Here is an 18,826-nt window from a genome sequence, read left to right as displayed (position 1 = left end):
AAATAATATGCTACTCAGATATTCATGTACAAGTTTTTGTGTATACATAAATTTTACTTATCTTGGATATAAGTAGAATTGCTGGATCATATAGTGACTGTGTTTACCTTAAGTTCAGAACTGTTTATCAAACTGACTTCACCATTTTGACAATCTCCCCAGCAGTGTAGAAGGGCTCCAATTTCTCTACACCAACACTTGTTATTGTCTTAATTCTAGTCATCCTGGTAGGTTGTAATTTGGTATCTCATTGCGGGTTTTATTTGCATTTCCTTGATGACTAATGAGACTCTTCATGTACTTATTGACTACTTCTGTATCTTCTTTGGAGAAAGTCTATCAGATCCTTTGACGGTTTTTAAAATTAGATTGTCTTAGGAATGTACTTAAAATTAAATTAGTAGTTCTCAAAATTGATTCGTATTATAATCTCCTGCAGAGCTTTAAGAAATGCCCAGAGTTGACCCAGAACAGTTCAATTAGAATATCTGGGGGATAGAAACCAGGCAGCAGCTTTAAAAAATTGTTCACTGGTTCTAATGTTTGAGATCCATTGCTATAGATGAGATGACCAAGGTGATAATATAATATAGAAATAGTCATGATTGGGACACTTAGAAATTATGAGGGCTATGGTTGTAGCTCAAGTGCCTAGCAAGTGCAGTGCCCTGAGTTCAAACCCCAATACTGCCAAAAAAAAAAAAAAGGAAAAAAACTGTAGAAATTATGTCAGGTACTTAAAAATGGGAGACTTGACCCAAATGTGAATTATAAAATGGCTTATCAGGTCAAGAGGCAGAGGTTGACTATTTAATAAGGACTTTCGGCAGAATAAGCTTTCCTATAACAGAAAATTTGAAATCACCTATAGCTACAGAAAATGACCTAGCTGTGGTTCTTGTCTAGTGACTTGGAATTGGTTTTATGAGGTAACCATGAGAGAGTATTCAAGTAAATGCTAGTGGTATGATACAATTAAATCCATAAGCCCAGAAAACTTATTTCAATTATTCAGTGTTCACTAAGGAAAGTGAAAAATGAGTGTTAGCTAGGAGAAAATTGAAAGGGTTTTGAAAGTCATAGGAAGATTGGAAACTCTTTTAAGAGACTTTATTGGAAGCATGGGAAAAGAGCAACTGAGAAGTTTTTAAAATCCAAGCACATAAAAATGTTACAGTCACAGTGGTTGTTGTTCAAGAAAAATGACATCTCTCAAAAAATGTAAAAGGTTCTCCAGAGGAGAGCAGGGCGCTCACAGTATATGTCAGGTTAGGTACAAAACAGGAAAAAAGTCTTTGAGAAGCACTTTCGAAGACAGTTGAAAACGCATAAAGGGATTGTTGAAAATCTGTTAAAAGGAAGAGGCTAGATAGTGGTACCTTTTGCTACCAATAGTGAGGCACAGAGAATGCTCAGGTACCCAGAGAAAACAGACTAAGCTAATTACATTTTCTGAATTTATTGAGAAAGATACCAGAGGATTACCACTCATAAATTGCCTCCTATGGATGGATCAGTAGTAGTTGGTCAGATAGTTTTCTGTGTTTTACATATTTAAGTCAGGTGGGCAAAATAAATATAGATTAATCATGGGGAAATACAGGTATTTGTTTTGAGACTCTCAAAGCCTTCCAAAAGAAGTCTTGTCTTGGCCAAGCCTCCCACTCTTATTACCACCAAGCCCCTTAAAAGAATAGCCATCTCTACTTCCTTGTCTCTAATTCATTCTTCAACACATTCTTCTTACTCCATGAAAAGTCATAAAATCTGATTCCTTGCTAGGTTATTAAAGCAGCAGCTATCTTCTTAGACTTCATCTGTTTTAGCTGACAATATATTAACATCATTAACCATCTCCTCTTCATCCTTTCTGAAATACTCTCTTTTCTTAACTTCTACCATATATGGATGTCTGGTTTTACCTCTCATCTTCTTACAAGCCACTTTTATTGGCTCCAGAATTCCACCTACTCATTTCATTTTGATATTTCTTTGGCTTCTGATGTTGATTCACTTCTTACACTACACCCTTCGTCTGATTTTAACCCTGCCTATGATGTATCCCCATCCCTGTCTTTCTCCAATCCCATCGCCTAACTTCATAGTTGTCACATAGATTTTAATTTAGACTCCATGACCAAAACCAGACTCATATCTTTTATTTTTTTGACAGTACTGGGATTTGAACCAGGGCCTCATGCTTGCTAGGCAGGCATTCTATCACTTGAGTCACTCCACTAGCCTCAGACTCATATCTTAACACCAGTATTGCTCTCCCTCCATGTAGTTGATATCATGGTTAATATCACTGCAATTCATTCATTTCTCATTCTAAATTCCTTTGTCTCCCTACATATATAGGTAGTATCTAAATCTCAGATATTTAACCTCTGAAATAGATCTCAACTTTGTCTTTTATTGTCCATCTCCATTGTCCAAGTATAGTTCTAATTTGCTATTTGTCTAGACTATTGAAGTAGCCCCCAACCCATCTTGCCCACTTCATAAGCTAGGCTACTATCCTTTGCCAGCAATTGAATACACACACACACACACACACACACACACACACACACACACACACACATACCCTGGATTTCAAACAAGAATTCTTCCATAGGTAGAATTTAAGATTTAAGGTCTGTTGTAGACTGACCCTAATGTACAATGTTCTCTTTTTCCCTTTAACTTATGCTCTGGTCGCACAGAAAGTGGCCATTTCTTGAGCATACCATGCACATTTGTTCCTACCCTTCTTGTTTCAGGACTCTTCCTCTGTTAATTTGAATCCTCAAAGTCAATACAATAGATTTGTATTGTCATACCTGCCACAATTCTGGCATACAGAAGGTGAGTGATAAGAATTCAATGTATTGAGCTACTTAGAAAAAACTGAATGGCTCATAAATCGCTGCACCGTTCTCTAGAAAACAGTTTGGCAGTTTGTTAGAGAATTAAACATTCACTAGCTGTGCAATTCAGTCATTGCTGTACTGGGTATTTACTTGAAAACATATGGTCACATAAAAACCCATATATAAATGTTTATAGCAGCTTTATTTGTAATAGGCAAAAGCTGGAAACGCTAACAATGAACTATATGGAAAAAATTAAGAAAGCAATTCCATTTAAAATAGTGTCAAAAATAAGTGAAATGAAATCTTAGGAAGAAATTTGACCAAAAATGTGAAAGATCTGTTTACTGAAAAGAACAAAACACTGATGAGATAAACTGAAGAAGACACAAGTAGATGGAAATATATCCCATGTTTATAGATTGGAAGAATAAATATTGTTAAAATACCATTTTACTTGAAATGATACACAGATTCAATGTCATCTGTACCAAAATTTTCATGGTGTTTTTCATAGAAATAGAAAAAAGTTATCCTAAAGTCCTTATGGAACCACAAAAGATCCCAAATAGCCAAAGAAGTCCTTAGCAACAAGAGCAAAGGGACAGGCATCACACTACCTGATTTCAAAATCTGCTATATAGCTGTAGTAATAAAAATAGCAGGGTGCTGGCATAAAAACAGACATATAAACCAAAAGAGTAGCATCCAGAATCCATGCATTTAAGTCAATTCATTTTCAACTAAGGTGCCAAGAACACACAAAGTAGAAAGAACAGCCCCTTCAATAAATGGTTTTGGGAAAATCAGATATCCATATACAGAAGCATGAAGTGAGACTTTTATCTCATACCATATACAAAAATGAACTCAATAGGAACTAGAGAAAAGGTTAGATCAAAAAGAATTAACCTAGAAGGTAACACACACACACAGGAAATCAATGTGAGTCAATGCCCTGTATAGCTATCCTTATCTCAACCAGCAAAAACCCTTGTTCCTTCCTATTATTGCTTATACTCTCTCTACAACAAAATTAGAAATAAGGGCAAAATAGTTTCTGCTGGGTATTGAGGGGGTAGAGGGTAGAGGGAGGGGGTGGAGTGAGTGGTAAGGGAGGGGGTGGGGGCAGGGGGGAGAAATGACCCAAGCCTTGTATGCACATATGAATAATAAAAAAAAAACTGATGATTAAAAAAAAATGAACTCAAAATGAGTTAAAAACTTAAACGTAATCCCTGATACTATAAAACGTCTAGAAGAAAGCAGTGTAAAAGCTCTATGACGTTGGTCTGGGTAATGATTTTTTGTTGTTGTTGTTATAACCCCAAAATCACAAACAACAAATTGGATTATATCAAACTAAAAAGCTTCTGCACTGCAAAAAAAAAAAAAAAAAAAAAAAACGGAGTGAAGAGACAACCTGTGAAAGGAGGTGAAGTATTTGCAAACCATACTTCTGATAAGGGGGAAATATCCAAATTATACAAAGAATTCAAATGACTCAATAGCAAACAACGAGCCAATCAAAGAATGGACAAAGGAACTGAATAAGCATTTCTCAAAGACGTACAAATAATCAATAGATGTATGAAAAATGCACAGCATCACTAATTATTAAGGATATGCAAATTAAAGTCACAATGAGACATTACCTCATATCTGTTAGGGTGGTTATTATCAAAAAGACAAAAGATAAGTGTTGGTAAGGATGTAAAGATTATATACTGTTCCCCATTAGGTAAAACAGTATAGAGTTTCCTCAAAAAATTAAAAATAAAGCTACATATGATCCACTTCTGGGTATGTGTCCAAAGGAAATGAAATCAACAATGTTAAGGAGCTATCTGAACTTGCATATTACTGCAGTACTATTCGCAACAGTCAAGATATGAAGCCAACTTCTGTCAACAGATGAATGTATAAAGAAAATGTGATTTATGTATACAGTAGGCTGTTATTCAGCATTAAAAAGGGAGACTATCGTTTGTCACAACATGTACGAAACTGGAGGGCATTATACTAAGTGAAATAAGCAAGATACAGAAAAGCAAATACTGTATGAGATCATTTACACATGTAATCTAAAGGAGTTGAACACATAAAAGCAGGGCATGGTGGTTGCCAGGGACTAGGTTGGGGTGGGAGGTACAAAGGAGGAGCTGTTGCTCAGGCAAAGGGTATAAAGTGTCAGGACAAATAAATTCTGGAGAGCTGTCGTACAGTGTGGTGACTATAGCTTGTAATAAAGTCTTCTATACTTAGAGATGAATAAACGAGTATAGCTTAAATATGAGCAGCAGAAAAATTATAAGTATATCCAGCATGGTGGTACATGCCTGTAATCACAACACTTGGAAATCAAAGGCAGGAGGGTCATAAGTTCCAAGCCAGCCAGGACTACATAGTGAGCCCTTTCTCAAAAAATAAAAGTATATGAGGTAGATATATTAGCTTTATTTAATAATTTCATAACATGTACATTTATCAGAGTATGTTATTCACAGTAAATATACAATATTTGTTGGTCAATTATATTGTAATAATTCTGAGGGGATTGAGAATAACCCAAATGTCCTTCAGCAGGTGATGAGACATTCTACAATGGAATACTACCCAAAAATAAAAATAAAAATGGGTGGTAGAGTGCTCACCTAGTAAATGTGAGGCCCTGAGTTCAAACCCCAGTACCACCAAAAAATTTAAAAATCTATCAAATAAAAATGGAACAAAGTATTGATACACACAACTTGGATGGATCTATAGGGCATTATGTTTAGTGAAAAAGCCAGTCACAAAGGTTTATTATACACAATATAGTTCCATTTATATAACATTCATCATGGACTACTTTGTAATGATGGAGAACAGAGCAGGGGCTGCCAGGAGTTAGGGTTGGAGGAGAAGGGTGTGAGTATAAAGGAGTAGCATGAAAGAGTAGTAGAGCGTGTGTGTGAGTGTGTGTGTGTGTGTGTGTGTGTGTGTGTTAGCTGTTCAGTCCCCTGATCTTGTGATGTGACATTAATTTACATAGATGACTAATGTCATAGAAACACACAGATTGCATGTAAATCTGATAAAATTCAAATACGGACTGTAGTTCAGATAGTAAGTACTACATAGTGTCAGTCTCCAGGTTTTGATCGTGATTTCTGATTGTGCAAGATGTTACTGGGAAAAGCTGGGTGAAAGGTACACAGGAACTCTCTGTGCTGTTTTTGCAACCTCCTATGAATCTTAAACAATTTCAAAATGAGAAGAAAGAAGAGAAAAAGAAAAAAATTAAATAAAAGCACTGCTTGACATAATGCTGAAATGGGGCACAGGAAGTAGAGGAGAGCTCACTGCCTAGTGGCAGTGGGAAATGAGGAAAGAAATATGGTGATGTCTTCTTTGACACCATGTGATAGTCATGGCCCAGTGCTGTCGACCCCTCTCAGGTCCACTGATCACTCCTCTCTCCAGGAGGAGTGAGCACTAGGGTGGAGAGAAGGGTGAAAGCTTCCTTTACTGCAACTTTGCATGAGGGGAGAATGAGGAAATCTTTCTTCAGTGAGCCTGGTTGGGAAAATGGGAAAAAAGGATGACAGTTCCATGTTATCAATGTTCACAACAGTTTACATTGTAAATAGTGAAAGATTGAATGGCATAACAGCTCAGGCTCTGGAATAAAATCCCACTTCAGATCTCAGCTTCCTCCTTACTCGTTCCGTGGCTTGGTCACACTACTGAACCTTGGTGAAGCTCATCTCCCTATTTAAAGTCACAAGTGATGACACTATTTATCTCAGAATGCTGTGAAGATTTTATTAGAGACTTCATGTAGAGCACATAGCAGCTGCTTAGCACATGTTGAATAGGTAGTCCATGTGGGCTAGTCTTTTTAATATTATCCTACATCCCTACCAATACTCTTAAGAAGTAGAAAAATGCACTCAGATTATTCTGACCATAGTGAAGTTTTGATCATTCAAAGGTACTTCAGGATCCTCTTTTACTTCAAACTCATAAAATCAGCACTTAGTCCCTACATGTGTAAATACAATTTGACTTAAAATTAATAGTTGCTACTTTCTATCACGTCTTGTATGTGTTCTGCACCTTAGGGACATTGTCTCTTACCTTTACAGCACACTAAATAAATACTACTTCCTCCATTTTTCGGTTGAAGAAACTACATGTATAGCTAATAAACTAGTCAGTCTGATTTCAAAGTCCACACTCTCCACTACACCATGTTACCTTGGTATTCAGCCATGAGATGCTTACACACACACACACACACACACACACACACACACAATCTATTAGTTACTCTTTTTACATCAGATTACAAGACAGAATATGTAACTCCTGTCACAGCCTGGAGCACACATTTCCAGGCCATTGCCAAGACTAAGGCTTAGAGACACTACACCTTGACAAAAACCAAGATCACAAAGCCAATTGCAGTGAGAATTCAGTGTGGATTTCCAGCCAGTGAGTAAAATCAAGAGGCATAATAGGAAGTCTTCTAAGTCCAAGGTCTAAGCCAGCAATGGGAATCTGGAGGGGTAAGCAAACCCCTCAGAAGGCACAGTAGGCTCTGTGCACCCCAGAGACTTGAGACGTCCCCTCTGTCTCCTCTTAATGACACTGCCAGCTTTTGTGGAGCCTCAGTTGAGGAAGCAGGTAAAAACCCTTGGCCTACCAACACCACTGCACGGTCCAGAAAGGCATCTGGAAAAGGTTCATTAAGAGTGAGATGGTTACAATAGCCTCAAACAAAATCAAATACCTAGGTGTAAACCTAACAAAAGATGTGAAAGACCTCTACAAGGAAAACTATACACTTCTGAAGAAAGAGATTGAGGAAGACTATAGAAAGTGGAGAGATCTCCCATGCTCATGGATTGGTAGAATCAACATAGTAAAAATGTCGATACTCCCCAAAGTAATCTACATGTTTAATGCAATTCCCATCAAAATTCCAATGACATTCATTAAAGAGATTGAAAAATCTACTGTTAAATTTACATGGAAACACAAGAGGCCACGAATAGCCAAGGCAATACTCAGTCAAAAGAACAATGCAGGAGGTATCACAATATCTGACTTCAAACTATATTACAAAGCAATAACGATAAAAACACATGGTACTGGCACAAAAACAGACAGAATAGAGGATCCAGATATGAAGCCACACAACTATAAGCAACTTATCTTTGACAAAGGAGCTAAAAATATACGATGGAGAAATAGCAGCCTCTTCAACAAAAACTGCTGGAAAACTGGTTGCAGTCTGCAAAAAACTGAAACTAGATCCATGTATATCACCCTATACCAACATTAACTCAAAATGGATCAAGGATCTTAATATCAGACCCCAAACTCTTAAGTTGATACAAGAAAGAGTAGGAAATACTCTGGAGTTAGTAGGCATAGGTAAGAACTTTCTCAATGAAACCCCAGCAGCACAGCAACTAAGAGATAGCATAGATAAATGGGACCTCATAAAACTAAAAAGCTTCTGTTCATCAAAAGAAATGGTCTCTAAACTGAAGAGAACACCCACAGAGTGGGAGAAAATATTTGCCAACTATACATCAGACAAAGGACTGATAACCAGAATATACAGGGAACTTAAAAAACTAAATACTCCCAAAACTAATGAACCAATAAAGAAATGGGCACGTGAACTAAACAGAACTTTCTCAAAAGAAGAAATTCAAATGGCCAGAAAACACATGAAAAAATGCTCACCATCTCTAGCAATAAAGGAAATGCAAATTAAAACCACACTAAGATTCCACCTCACCCCTGTTAGAATAGCCATCATCAGCAACACCACCAACAACAGGTGTTGGTGAGGATGCGGGGAAAAAGGAACCCTCTTACACTGTTGGTGGGAATGTAGACTAGTACAACCACTCTGGAAAAAAATTTGGAGGCTACTTAAAAAGCTGGACATCGATCTACCATTTGATCCGGCAATACCACTCTTGGGGATATACCCTAAAGACTGTTACTCCAGAGGCACCTGCACACCCATGTTTATTGCGGCACTATTCACAATAGCCAAGTTATGGAAACAGCCAAGATGCCCCACCACTGACGAATGGATTAAGAAAATGTGGTATCTATACACAATGGAATTTTATGCAGCCATGAAGAAGAACAAACTGTTATCATTCGCTGGTAAATGGATGGAATTGGAGAACATCATTCTGAGTGAGGTTAGCCTGACCCAAAAGACCAAAAATCGTATGTTCTCCCTCATATGTGGACATTAGATCAAGGGCAAACACAACAAGGGGATTGGACTATGAGCACATGATAAAAGCGAGAGCACACAAGGGAGGGGTGAGGATAGGTAAGACACCTAAAAAACTAGCTAGCATTTGTTGCCCTTAATGCAGAGAAACTAAAGCAGATACCTTAAAGCAACTGAGGCCAATAGGAAAAGGGGAACAGGTACTAGAGAAAAGGTTAGATCAAAAAGAATTAACCTAGAAGGTAACACCCATGCACAGGAAATCAATGTGAGTCAATGCCCTGTATAGCTATCCTTATCTCAACCAGCAAAAACCCTTGTTCCTTCCTATTATTGCTTATACTCTCTCTACAACAAAATTAGAAATAAGGGCAAAATAGTTTCTGCTGGGTATTGAGGGGGGGAGCGGGAGGGGGCGGAGTGGGTGGTAAGGGAGGGGGTGGGGGCAGGGGGGAGAAATGAACCAAGCCTTGTATGCACATATGAATAATAAAAGAAAAATGAAAAAAAAAAAGAGTGAGATGGTCACAGAGCCCCTGGCAGCTGGGGCCACTAGGGGGAAGTGAAAGAACACTGGAGGAACCCATGCCTCTGCACGGTCACTATCTGGCTGTCAAACTACATGCAGGTCCCTTTATCTTAAAATGAGGATGTCAGGGAGTCACTGGCTTTCAACCTGTGGCCCTCAGGGACTCCAATCTTGCCCTAGACAACTGGAGAGGGAAAAGTGGTGGCAGCAAGGAGGTCACACCTTTATGTGACCTCCTTCTATCTCTTCTTAGAAGCACCCTCCTTCTGTCTCTCCTAAGTCCTGAACTCCAAGACCTCTCTGAGTCTAATGATTAAAATTAATTTAACAAACAGTAAGTTTGTTACTAAGTTACTACTCTTCAGAGCCTGTGGAAGGTGCTGATGGAGACAATGTTGGACCAAACCCAGAATCTTGAGTTCCCCAATTCTGGCCTGGTGGAGAATGATTCCAGCAGGCTACTTGTTCAGCATTCCTCTTCGGTCCCAAGATGCACCAAGGCCCAACCCTCTCCTCCACAAACCTGAGAATGGGAAAGAGAAGAAAAAAGGGAAAGGAAGCCTCCCGGGCCTGGCAGGTGAATCTCTCCTGCCTGAAAGAGATGAGCTTGCACGTCACCTGGGAGCTGATGATATGCAGCAGCCTCCTGGGATTGGATGCTTTGTGGCCTACTCAAGTCAGGGCGTCTGCGCTGCCTTTTTGGAAGTGCTGCAGTTCTCCCACTAGGAATTGCTCAAGGCCTTGTCCTGCAGTGAGAGGGAGGAAAAGAAAGTTGAAATCACTGCCTCATAAATTACAACCCATGCCAAATTGTAACCCTAGAGTCTAAGGTTCTAGAATACAAGAGAATATTTTTGTCTTTCTGCTGCCCTCTACCTTGCACTTAAAAGCACATTTGAAATACATTTCAGTTGCATGAGACACAGAAAAAAATACATTTGGAAACTAATTTTTTTAAAAAGTCCAATGTGGAATATAGACATAATACTCCTAAATAAAGCCATACAAGCCTCCTTTCCAATAAGGATACCCTTCAGGACTTTTACTTTTCTCCTCATCATCAGTTTATCTTGAATTTATCAGTATACTTTTTCACTATTTTCCCTAAACTTGAACTGTTAGAATGAGGTAATGGGCATTTGGTCCTATATCTCAATTTCTGTCTTTTAGCTTCTAAAACAGTTACCAGGTATTGTGGTTCATACCTATAATCCCAGCATTTAGGAGGCAGAGGCAGGAGGATCTCAAGTTGAAGGCCTGTCTGGGCTACATAGCAAGACTCATTAACAAAACAAAACAGTGAAATAGTTGCAAGGATACATTTTTCAATTGATCTTTAGTTACCTTTACAGTCCAAGAGAGCTATGAATTCTGAAATATATATATTATAAATATAAATGTGTATTTGTGTAGTAATACTTATGTATTCATATCCATAGATTTTGTTAAATGATTCAGTAAATACTGAGAAAAGAACGCTCAATATTAAGTTTAAAATTTATCCTATTTTAAAGGTGGAAAAGAAAGAATAAGTAAATTGTATTTGCAGTGAAAAGGTTAAAAACCAAAAATGTGGTGTCCTAATGAGCTGAGAGATTATATCTCCTTTGGCTTCCTATATTCTTGACAAGTTCATATTTGGGAATTATTGAATTAACACAGAATGGTCATTAACAAGATAGTAAGTAGTAAGGCATGGGGACACTGAGGTCATTGGTTAAAAGGGAATGTGAAGGCAGGATATTTTGCAGTTTCTTTTGTACTTAATACCTAAATATTTTATTTGGATGATGATTGATTGGTTGGTTGATTGGAATGTAAATTCTACAACATTTCTGATAACCACATCAGCCTGTTCCTGGTTAAGGAAGAGAGGCAGACATGCATATGACTGGGTTATTAATAATCCAGCAGTAGAGGGAAGAACTTGCCTCTGGAATAACTTGAGAAGGGACGAGCTGGAAGGGACCTTAGATTTCACCAGGTCCATTCATCAAGTGTTTAGCAAAAAAATGCATTCAATGTCCACATGGGGGTTTAGTGTTGGGAGTTCATTATGAGCAATTCTAATTGGGAGAAGACTGCAAACAATAACAATAATAACAAATAAATTATATATTATACTAAGAAGTAAAATGTACTGTGAAGGAATGGAGAGGAAGGGAATAGAGCAGGATAAGAAGAGTTTGGAATCTGTGAGAAAGTCATAATTTAAAATGGGGATGTCATCATAACCCTGGTTGATAAGGTAATATTTGAGCAGGATATGCAGGGAAAAGGGAATGAGACATGCAGATATGTGGATGGAAATATCCAGGCAGGAAACACAGCACATGAATGCCTTCAGTGTTTGAGTGTCTGCTGTTTTCAAGAACAGCAAGGAGGACCCTGTGACTGGAGGAGAGTGGGCAAAGGGAAGATGTAGGAGATGAGGTAAAGAGATAATGGGGACCAAGTGATTGAGCTTTTGAAAACCCTGGTAGAAGCAGCTTTCCCAGGGAAAATGAAATCCATTTGGGTTTTGAACAGAGAAATGACATGATCTGATTTGTCTTTAATGCATCACAGCCTGCTATGTTGAAAATAGACTTTAGGGAAGTTGCAGGGTGAAAGCGGAGAGACCAATTAGGAGGCTATTGCAAAGTAAGACTTTGATCAGGTGGTGGCAGCAGAGGTGATGAGAAATAGTTGAGTTCTGGATGTATTTTAAAAACAGAACCAACAAGATTTCATGACATACTGAATGTGGGATGTGAGCAAGAGTCAAGAATGGCTCCAAGGTTTTTGGTCAAAGAAAATGGAAAGACGAGTTCCCATGATCTGAACTGGGGAAGAATATGGGAGAAATAGGTTGAAGAAGAAGACAGGAGCTAATTTAGGATTGGTTGTAGCAAAAAAGCAGCTTATTAATATTTAAAGTTCCTTAAGTAGAACTATTTCAAATGATCATAAGACCCAGGGTGTAACCTGGTATGACTTCTGAAGTAGAATAAAGTGCTGTTTTTATGATTAAAGAAGTAAGAACTCTGAAGATTGAAAGGTTAATGAGATCTCCTGGAATGGTCCTCTAAAACAGAGGCCCAGACAGGACAGGAAAATACATACCAGCCCTTGTGACTCATGGTTTACATGTAAATGGTTAGAGGTCACACTAACATTAGTTTGAGGTGTGCAGAATTTGAATTAGGTTTGGATTAGACTCAGAGATTAGAAATAGGCAGAGGAGCAACAAAGGTCTTATTTGTGGGAATGTGTCAGATAACATGATAAAGCTGTTTGGAGCTTTGCATGAAATAGATTTATAATTCCATTGTCACATTGATCAAAACAGTGAATTGAAAGAGAAATTCAATAAAGTACCACAATTTAAATCTTAATTATTTTACAAGAGAACTTTACATTTGGTTTTGTGGTGTTACAGCTCAATGACACCATTTACATCAAATCATGTAGCATTTTGGAAATTGTTTCAGACTCAATGACTCTAAATATAATAAGTCTCCAAGTTCAAAAAACCAATAATTTATAAAGAATTTTAAAACATCATACCTGTGAGCTAGTAGATGTCACTTAAGCATCAAAATTCATTAAAGATTATTGAAATGATAACTCAGGATTATACAAGTTCTGCAGGGGCAGATGAAAATTTACCTATAGACATTGAGGCCTACTTGAGAATAGAAAAATCAAGAAAGTTCTTGCCTCACATTTCCAGTCAACAAATGAAGGGAAAATAATAATGAAATCGTTATATAATCTTTTTTTTTTAAATTCTACTTTGTTTCAGCCTGCCAGTCACCTAATTTTAGACTTTATTAACTCTTCATAAATGGATCACAAGTCATGTAGATGTCGCTATTTGTAATTAAGTATGTAATATTTATCTTCTGGCTGTGTGGAAAATATTTGTTTGTGGCTAAATTAAAATGCTCAGCTATGTAGACTTCATCTTAGTTCAACAAGAAAATATAAATGACATCAGTGGTTGAATACTTACCAAAGTAGCAAAGATATTTCTCAGACACCATAATTCACCTACTGAATTGTAGATAATTCACCTTTAAGTGGCTTTGCAGGTGTTCACTCTGCCAAACAAAATAGGGAAATCATCTATTCATTTTTTTTCTTTTCTGAGGCAAGATTTCAATAAAATTGCTCAGGAAAAAATACCAGAATATACATATGTAAGTCCACAGCATGTCTAGTCAAACAGTGAATTTGCACCAACGGCTGAGATATGAAGACTATGTAATGTCTGTTTCATCAAAACTAACTAAATTGAATTCCTCTTAACTAAATCAGAAAGGAGACAAATTCTAAATCAGGATCTCATGTAGTACTGAATCACACAAAGGAGACTGGATTGTGATGTTCAAATTAAATGGGCTCAGAGAAGTGAGCAACCAGCCTACCCATCAGTGATCTAAACACAGCTGTGACACCAGGCAGGTATTTGGTGACGAGGTTGCCATCAGATATTCATGGCTTATGTGCAGGAGCATATGAGCGGCTGTGGGAAGAGTGGCTTCAGGTATTTGTCTTGCAGGAACCACCCACTTTTCATTACCACTGCCCAAGTTCTGCCAGCCCAGGTCAGCAATGCCCTGTGATCTAAGTCAGAGTCAATTCTGGTCCCTCTAATGTAGGACTTTTCTTGTGGAGCTGCTGGTCAACATCATTCTTATTTATGTAGCTAATATTTACCACATATTCCCCCTTTTTACGTGGAGAGGCAAAGAAACTAAGAAAAATCACCCTCCATAAGTCCACAATGTGAAGATATGGTGACAGAGGATGCAGACCTGAATGAATAGTTGGGATGGTAGGATAGGGTTAGATCTTCTACTCGAATATAGGACACGTAAGGTAAACTATAGAAGAATGTTCTTTATTCATGAGACTCTTTTGAAAAGTGCTAAATGTGTCATCTTGAGAAAATAGATCTGAAAGTAATGTGCAGGCTGTATTAGAGCAGAAAAATAAATTGGTGTTACAAAGAGCTGAAGGTTGTACCAAAAATCTGAAAATCGATGTGCTTGCATCCCCTTAGAGTTTGCAGAGACCTTTGGCCCACATCTCACTCAATCCTCACAATAGCCTATCCAGTGGATACGAAATGAGACAGTGTCTTCATTTTATAGGTGAGGAAACAGAAGGCCTATGATAGTCCACGACAGACTCAAAGTCACATGGCTGTGAGTGGCAGAGCACATATTCTGACCTGACAGACCTGACTCCAGTTTCAGTGCTCCTAGCCTGGTTGTATCCTGGATAAATGTGACAGCAGGAAATGAGAGTGAGGGAAAACTCAGAGAAAGGCTTTGGAACAAGAAGGAGAAAAACTTGGTGAATGATAGGATAAAGGTAATTAAAAAAAAAAGAAAATAGAAGGAAAAGGTGATTCCTAGGTTTCCAAAATGTGGGTGGCAGAGTGGCTCAAGCGGTAAAGCAAAATTATAATTCTGGCCCTTAGTGTTAGTGACATGACTACTGTGTGCCAGGCCCTATGCCAAGCGCTCTGCCATATTCTTCATTAAATTCTCACAGTTCTTAGAGGGAAAGAATTATTGTTATCCTCATTTCATAAAGAGTATACATGACAGTTGTTCTCACTTTTAAACAACAACAACAACAAAATCAATGTTTTTGCTTAAAGACAAGGTTAAACTCAACTGGATTCGTTGGTCTATGGCAGCAGTAGTGGGGGCCTGAGTCTTTGGTTGGTAGTTTGGTATTCCTGTGTGTATAGATGTATTATTAATGCCAGCCACAGGGTAACCAAAGTGGCCCCGTGGTGGTTATGACATGTGCAAACTGCACCATGTTAAATAGATGCTTTGGCCTTGGCCTTGGTCTCTAAGATGCTTGGCTGGGTAATTGAGAAATGAATGCTTTACTCCTCCATTATTTAAAAATGAAAGTATAACTAGTAACTATCAAATAATTATTAGTATTAATATTACACTTATGTTGAACACACTATCTATACTACAGTGCTTAAATATAATTACATTCCTTTTTGTTACTTGTTACTTTTGTTCGGTAGTCATCAGTCACTGTCCAATACCCTGGCTTCCCCCTTAGATGAACCAATTCATATCCTGAATTTCTGCTGGTCCCCAGGGATTGTCCACATATCCCTCTAACCTCATTTCACACTACTCTATGAAAAGACCCTGCCCTAGTTTCCTGCTTTTGATTTCTGCTTCCTCTTTCTTGATCAAATAGAGAAAGAAAAAGTTTACAGATCCAATAAACAGTGTATACAAAAAATTCCAAAACCCTCTCCAAATAGCTCATTTCTGAAAGATCCAGGCTCTCTCTCTGGGTATCTACCTGCTAGTGATGTATTTACTGCCTGTGACAATCCCTTAGCAACCCTAAACGTTATGAAGAACATCCCAACTCGCTGACGACACCTGTGTATAGGTTGACAGCCTTCTTTTAAAAGACTTAAGAGTTATACAAGCAAGAAGGGCCAGAATGTAGTTCTTTTTGAAAATAAATGTAACATCTAAGTATTCATTCAGAGGGCAGTAAAATGGTTTCCTCCCAGTGGCCCTCACTCTGGGGCTACAGTGGAGCTTATGGTGGGGAGGAAGCTTTGATCTTGAAAATCTCTAACCGTAGTGAAAGGATTATGGCTCTTTCTTTCTTCCTATTCCCATCTAGGATTGTGAAGATGTCTAGCCCCAATCTGAATATCGTGACCTTACTGGGCAGCTGTCTGACTTACAGTAGTGCTTACCTGTTTGGGATTCAGGATGTAGTAGTGGGGTGCTCCATGGAAACTCTCATTCAGGTAGGTGATTTTTTGAAATTTTGTTTTGAATATAACATTAAAGTTTTAATACTTTTTTCACCAGCTGCTCCTGTGAGTGGTGGTTCCCTGTATCCTTGGTGGGGGCACCAAAAGGAAAAGACTACTCAGTGAGACCCACCTTCTACCCCATGCCTCTGTGGGCCTGAGGTTTCGCAGATCTGAGTACATGACTTTTTGCTTCTGTCCCCTTCCACCTGTAGATAAGACTGTCCATGCTGTGCATTGGGACCTCCCTTGTGTTTGGCCCCATTCTGGGGAAGAGCTGGCGACTCTACAAGGTGTTTACCCAGAGGGTTCCTGACAAGAGAGTGGTGAGTAGGCAGCCAGTACACCATGCTGGATTGCAGACGGAAGCTCCACAGTGGATCAAAAGCTAGAGAATCTGATACATATCACTGGGTCTCATTCAAACCTAGCAGTCATGTGGCCTCATTTGCACAGGGCCTGGCAGACTGTCACTTGGTACTGCTGGGAGGCAGGTCTTTGAACATGAGTCTACTTCATGTGTACCCCCAGGTCCTGGGGGATCCTGTGTGCTGGCTAATACCTGGCAATAGTGGAAGGGAGAGTAAGATTCTCAGAGAGACTGGTGCTTGGCACAGATGTGAACTGGAAGTGGAGGGAGAGAGAGTGGTTACAAGAAAGTTTTGGCAAGAAAGCCAAGTGATTTCCCTCCGCAGAGCCCCATTCTTTTTCTCTGCAGCAAGCAGTTCTCTGTACTGAGGACGACATAGCTAGAGCAGTAGCAAGAAGAGGACATTCTTCAGCAGACAGAATCAACCCTGGAAGCCACATATCAGCCACATCGCCTATTTGTCCCTGACATCAGGCCTCAGTGTAATCACCTTCTTCCATTTTACCTGACTCTCTGATATGATTGCCCAGACCTCAAAGCCTGACCATCAGCCTTTTTAGCTAGAGGCTCTGCCCAGACCTAATATATCATTCAATCAGAGTCTACTTCTCTAGGATGATGAGATTTTTTTTTTTTAGCGTATATTATTGAATCATGGAGAATGTTTATCAAAAGTTCAGCTGTGGATAACCACACAGATGAAAAAGATTGCCTAGCAGGACAAAAAGTTCATCCCTTTAGAACACTGATTCCTTTTTCAAAAATAGCTTTTTTTGAGTCATAATTGACACACAATGCACATATTGAAAGCATATGATTTGATAAGTTTTGACATATGTAGAGACACCCATGAAACATGATGCAGTGAATATATCTACCATCCCCCAAAGCTTCCTCAGGCCCCTCTCCTGCCCAGTCCTTTCATCCCCTGTCCCTGTCCTCAGGACACCATTGATTTCGTTTCTGTCATTATAGATTAGTTTGCATTTTCCAGAGTTTTATATAAGAGAAATCATACAATATGTACTCATTTTGTCTGACTTATGTTACTCACATAATTATTTTGATGAATTTTATAATTATTCATCCATGTTTTTATGTGTTGCAGTAGTTCTTACTGTTGAGTAGTACTCCTGGTAAGACATACATTTGCTTTTCTGTTCATCTGTTGATGGATGTATGGGTTGTTTCCATTCTGGGGCTATTAAAAATAAAGATGGTGTGAACATTCATGACACATCTTTGCGTAGACTTATATTTTCATTTCTTTTTGATGAAAGTATGGTTTCATCGTGTGATAGTGTATATTTAACTTTTTAAGAAAGTGCCATCTGTTTTTGAAAGTGATTGTAGCTATCTGCATCCCAACAATAGTATAGAGGGTCCATTTTCTCTGCATTCTTGCCAATGTTTGATTTAGTCAGTCTTTTTCCTTTGGGCTATTCTAATAGGTATGGCTAGTAGTATTTCATTGTAGTTTTAATTTGCATTTCCTTACTGCAGTGTTGAGTATCTTTTCACATATTGCTTTGATTCCCATATATATATATATATTTATATTTTAGTGAAAATGTCTATTCAAATCTTTCATCTATTTTTAAAAATCAGATTGGATTGGGAAGCTTATTGAGTTTCAAATGTTCTTTCATATCCCAAGCAAAAGTCCTTTATCGAATATATGATTTGTAAATATTTTTTTCCACTTTGTGCCTTTCTTTTCATTTTCTTTAATTTTCTTGTCTTTCAAAGAGAAGACATTTCTAATTCTGATTTGTCAATTTGTTCTTTATGGAGTATGTTTTTAATATTATATCTTAGAAATTGCTTAACTTAAGACATCAGAAGACTTTCTCCTGTGTTTATATCTAGAAATTTTAGAGTTTTAGTTTTCACATTTAGGTCTATGATCCATTTCAGCTTAATTTTGAAATATGGTTTGATGTGTTAATCAAAGTTCATTATTTTACATATGGATATTCCATTGTTCCTATACAATTTGTTGAAAAGACTG

General features: G+C 38.1%; 1 protein-coding gene across 2 annotated transcripts in view; it reads left to right on the top strand.

Annotated features, from left to right (window-relative positions):
* The window catches only part of Gpr156 (G protein-coupled receptor 156), an 87,580-nt gene that overhangs the window by 35,560 nt on the left and 33,194 nt on the right, over positions 1 to 18,826 (top strand). The window contains exons 2-4 of one of the 2 annotated variants that reach the window (XM_074073239.1): positions 14,779 to 15,001; positions 16,310 to 16,439; positions 16,661 to 16,771. In XM_074073239.1, coding sequence (XP_073929340.1) covers positions 16,320 to 16,439; positions 16,661 to 16,771 — 231 coding nt within the window. In that variant the 5' untranslated portion in view covers positions 14,779 to 15,001; positions 16,310 to 16,319. The remainder of the gene's footprint in view (positions 1 to 14,778; positions 15,002 to 16,309; positions 16,440 to 16,660; positions 16,772 to 18,826) is intronic. The other variant, XM_020162134.2, reaches the window with a different exon arrangement.

The sequence above is a fragment of the Castor canadensis genome, chromosome 5, assembly GCF_047511655.1.
Source record: "Castor canadensis chromosome 5, mCasCan1.hap1v2, whole genome shotgun sequence".
Classification (NCBI taxonomy): Eukaryota; Metazoa; Chordata; class Mammalia; order Rodentia; family Castoridae; genus Castor; species Castor canadensis.
The sequence above is the reverse complement of the archived record's forward strand: the minus strand, read 5'-3'. Positions and strand labels throughout refer to the sequence as shown.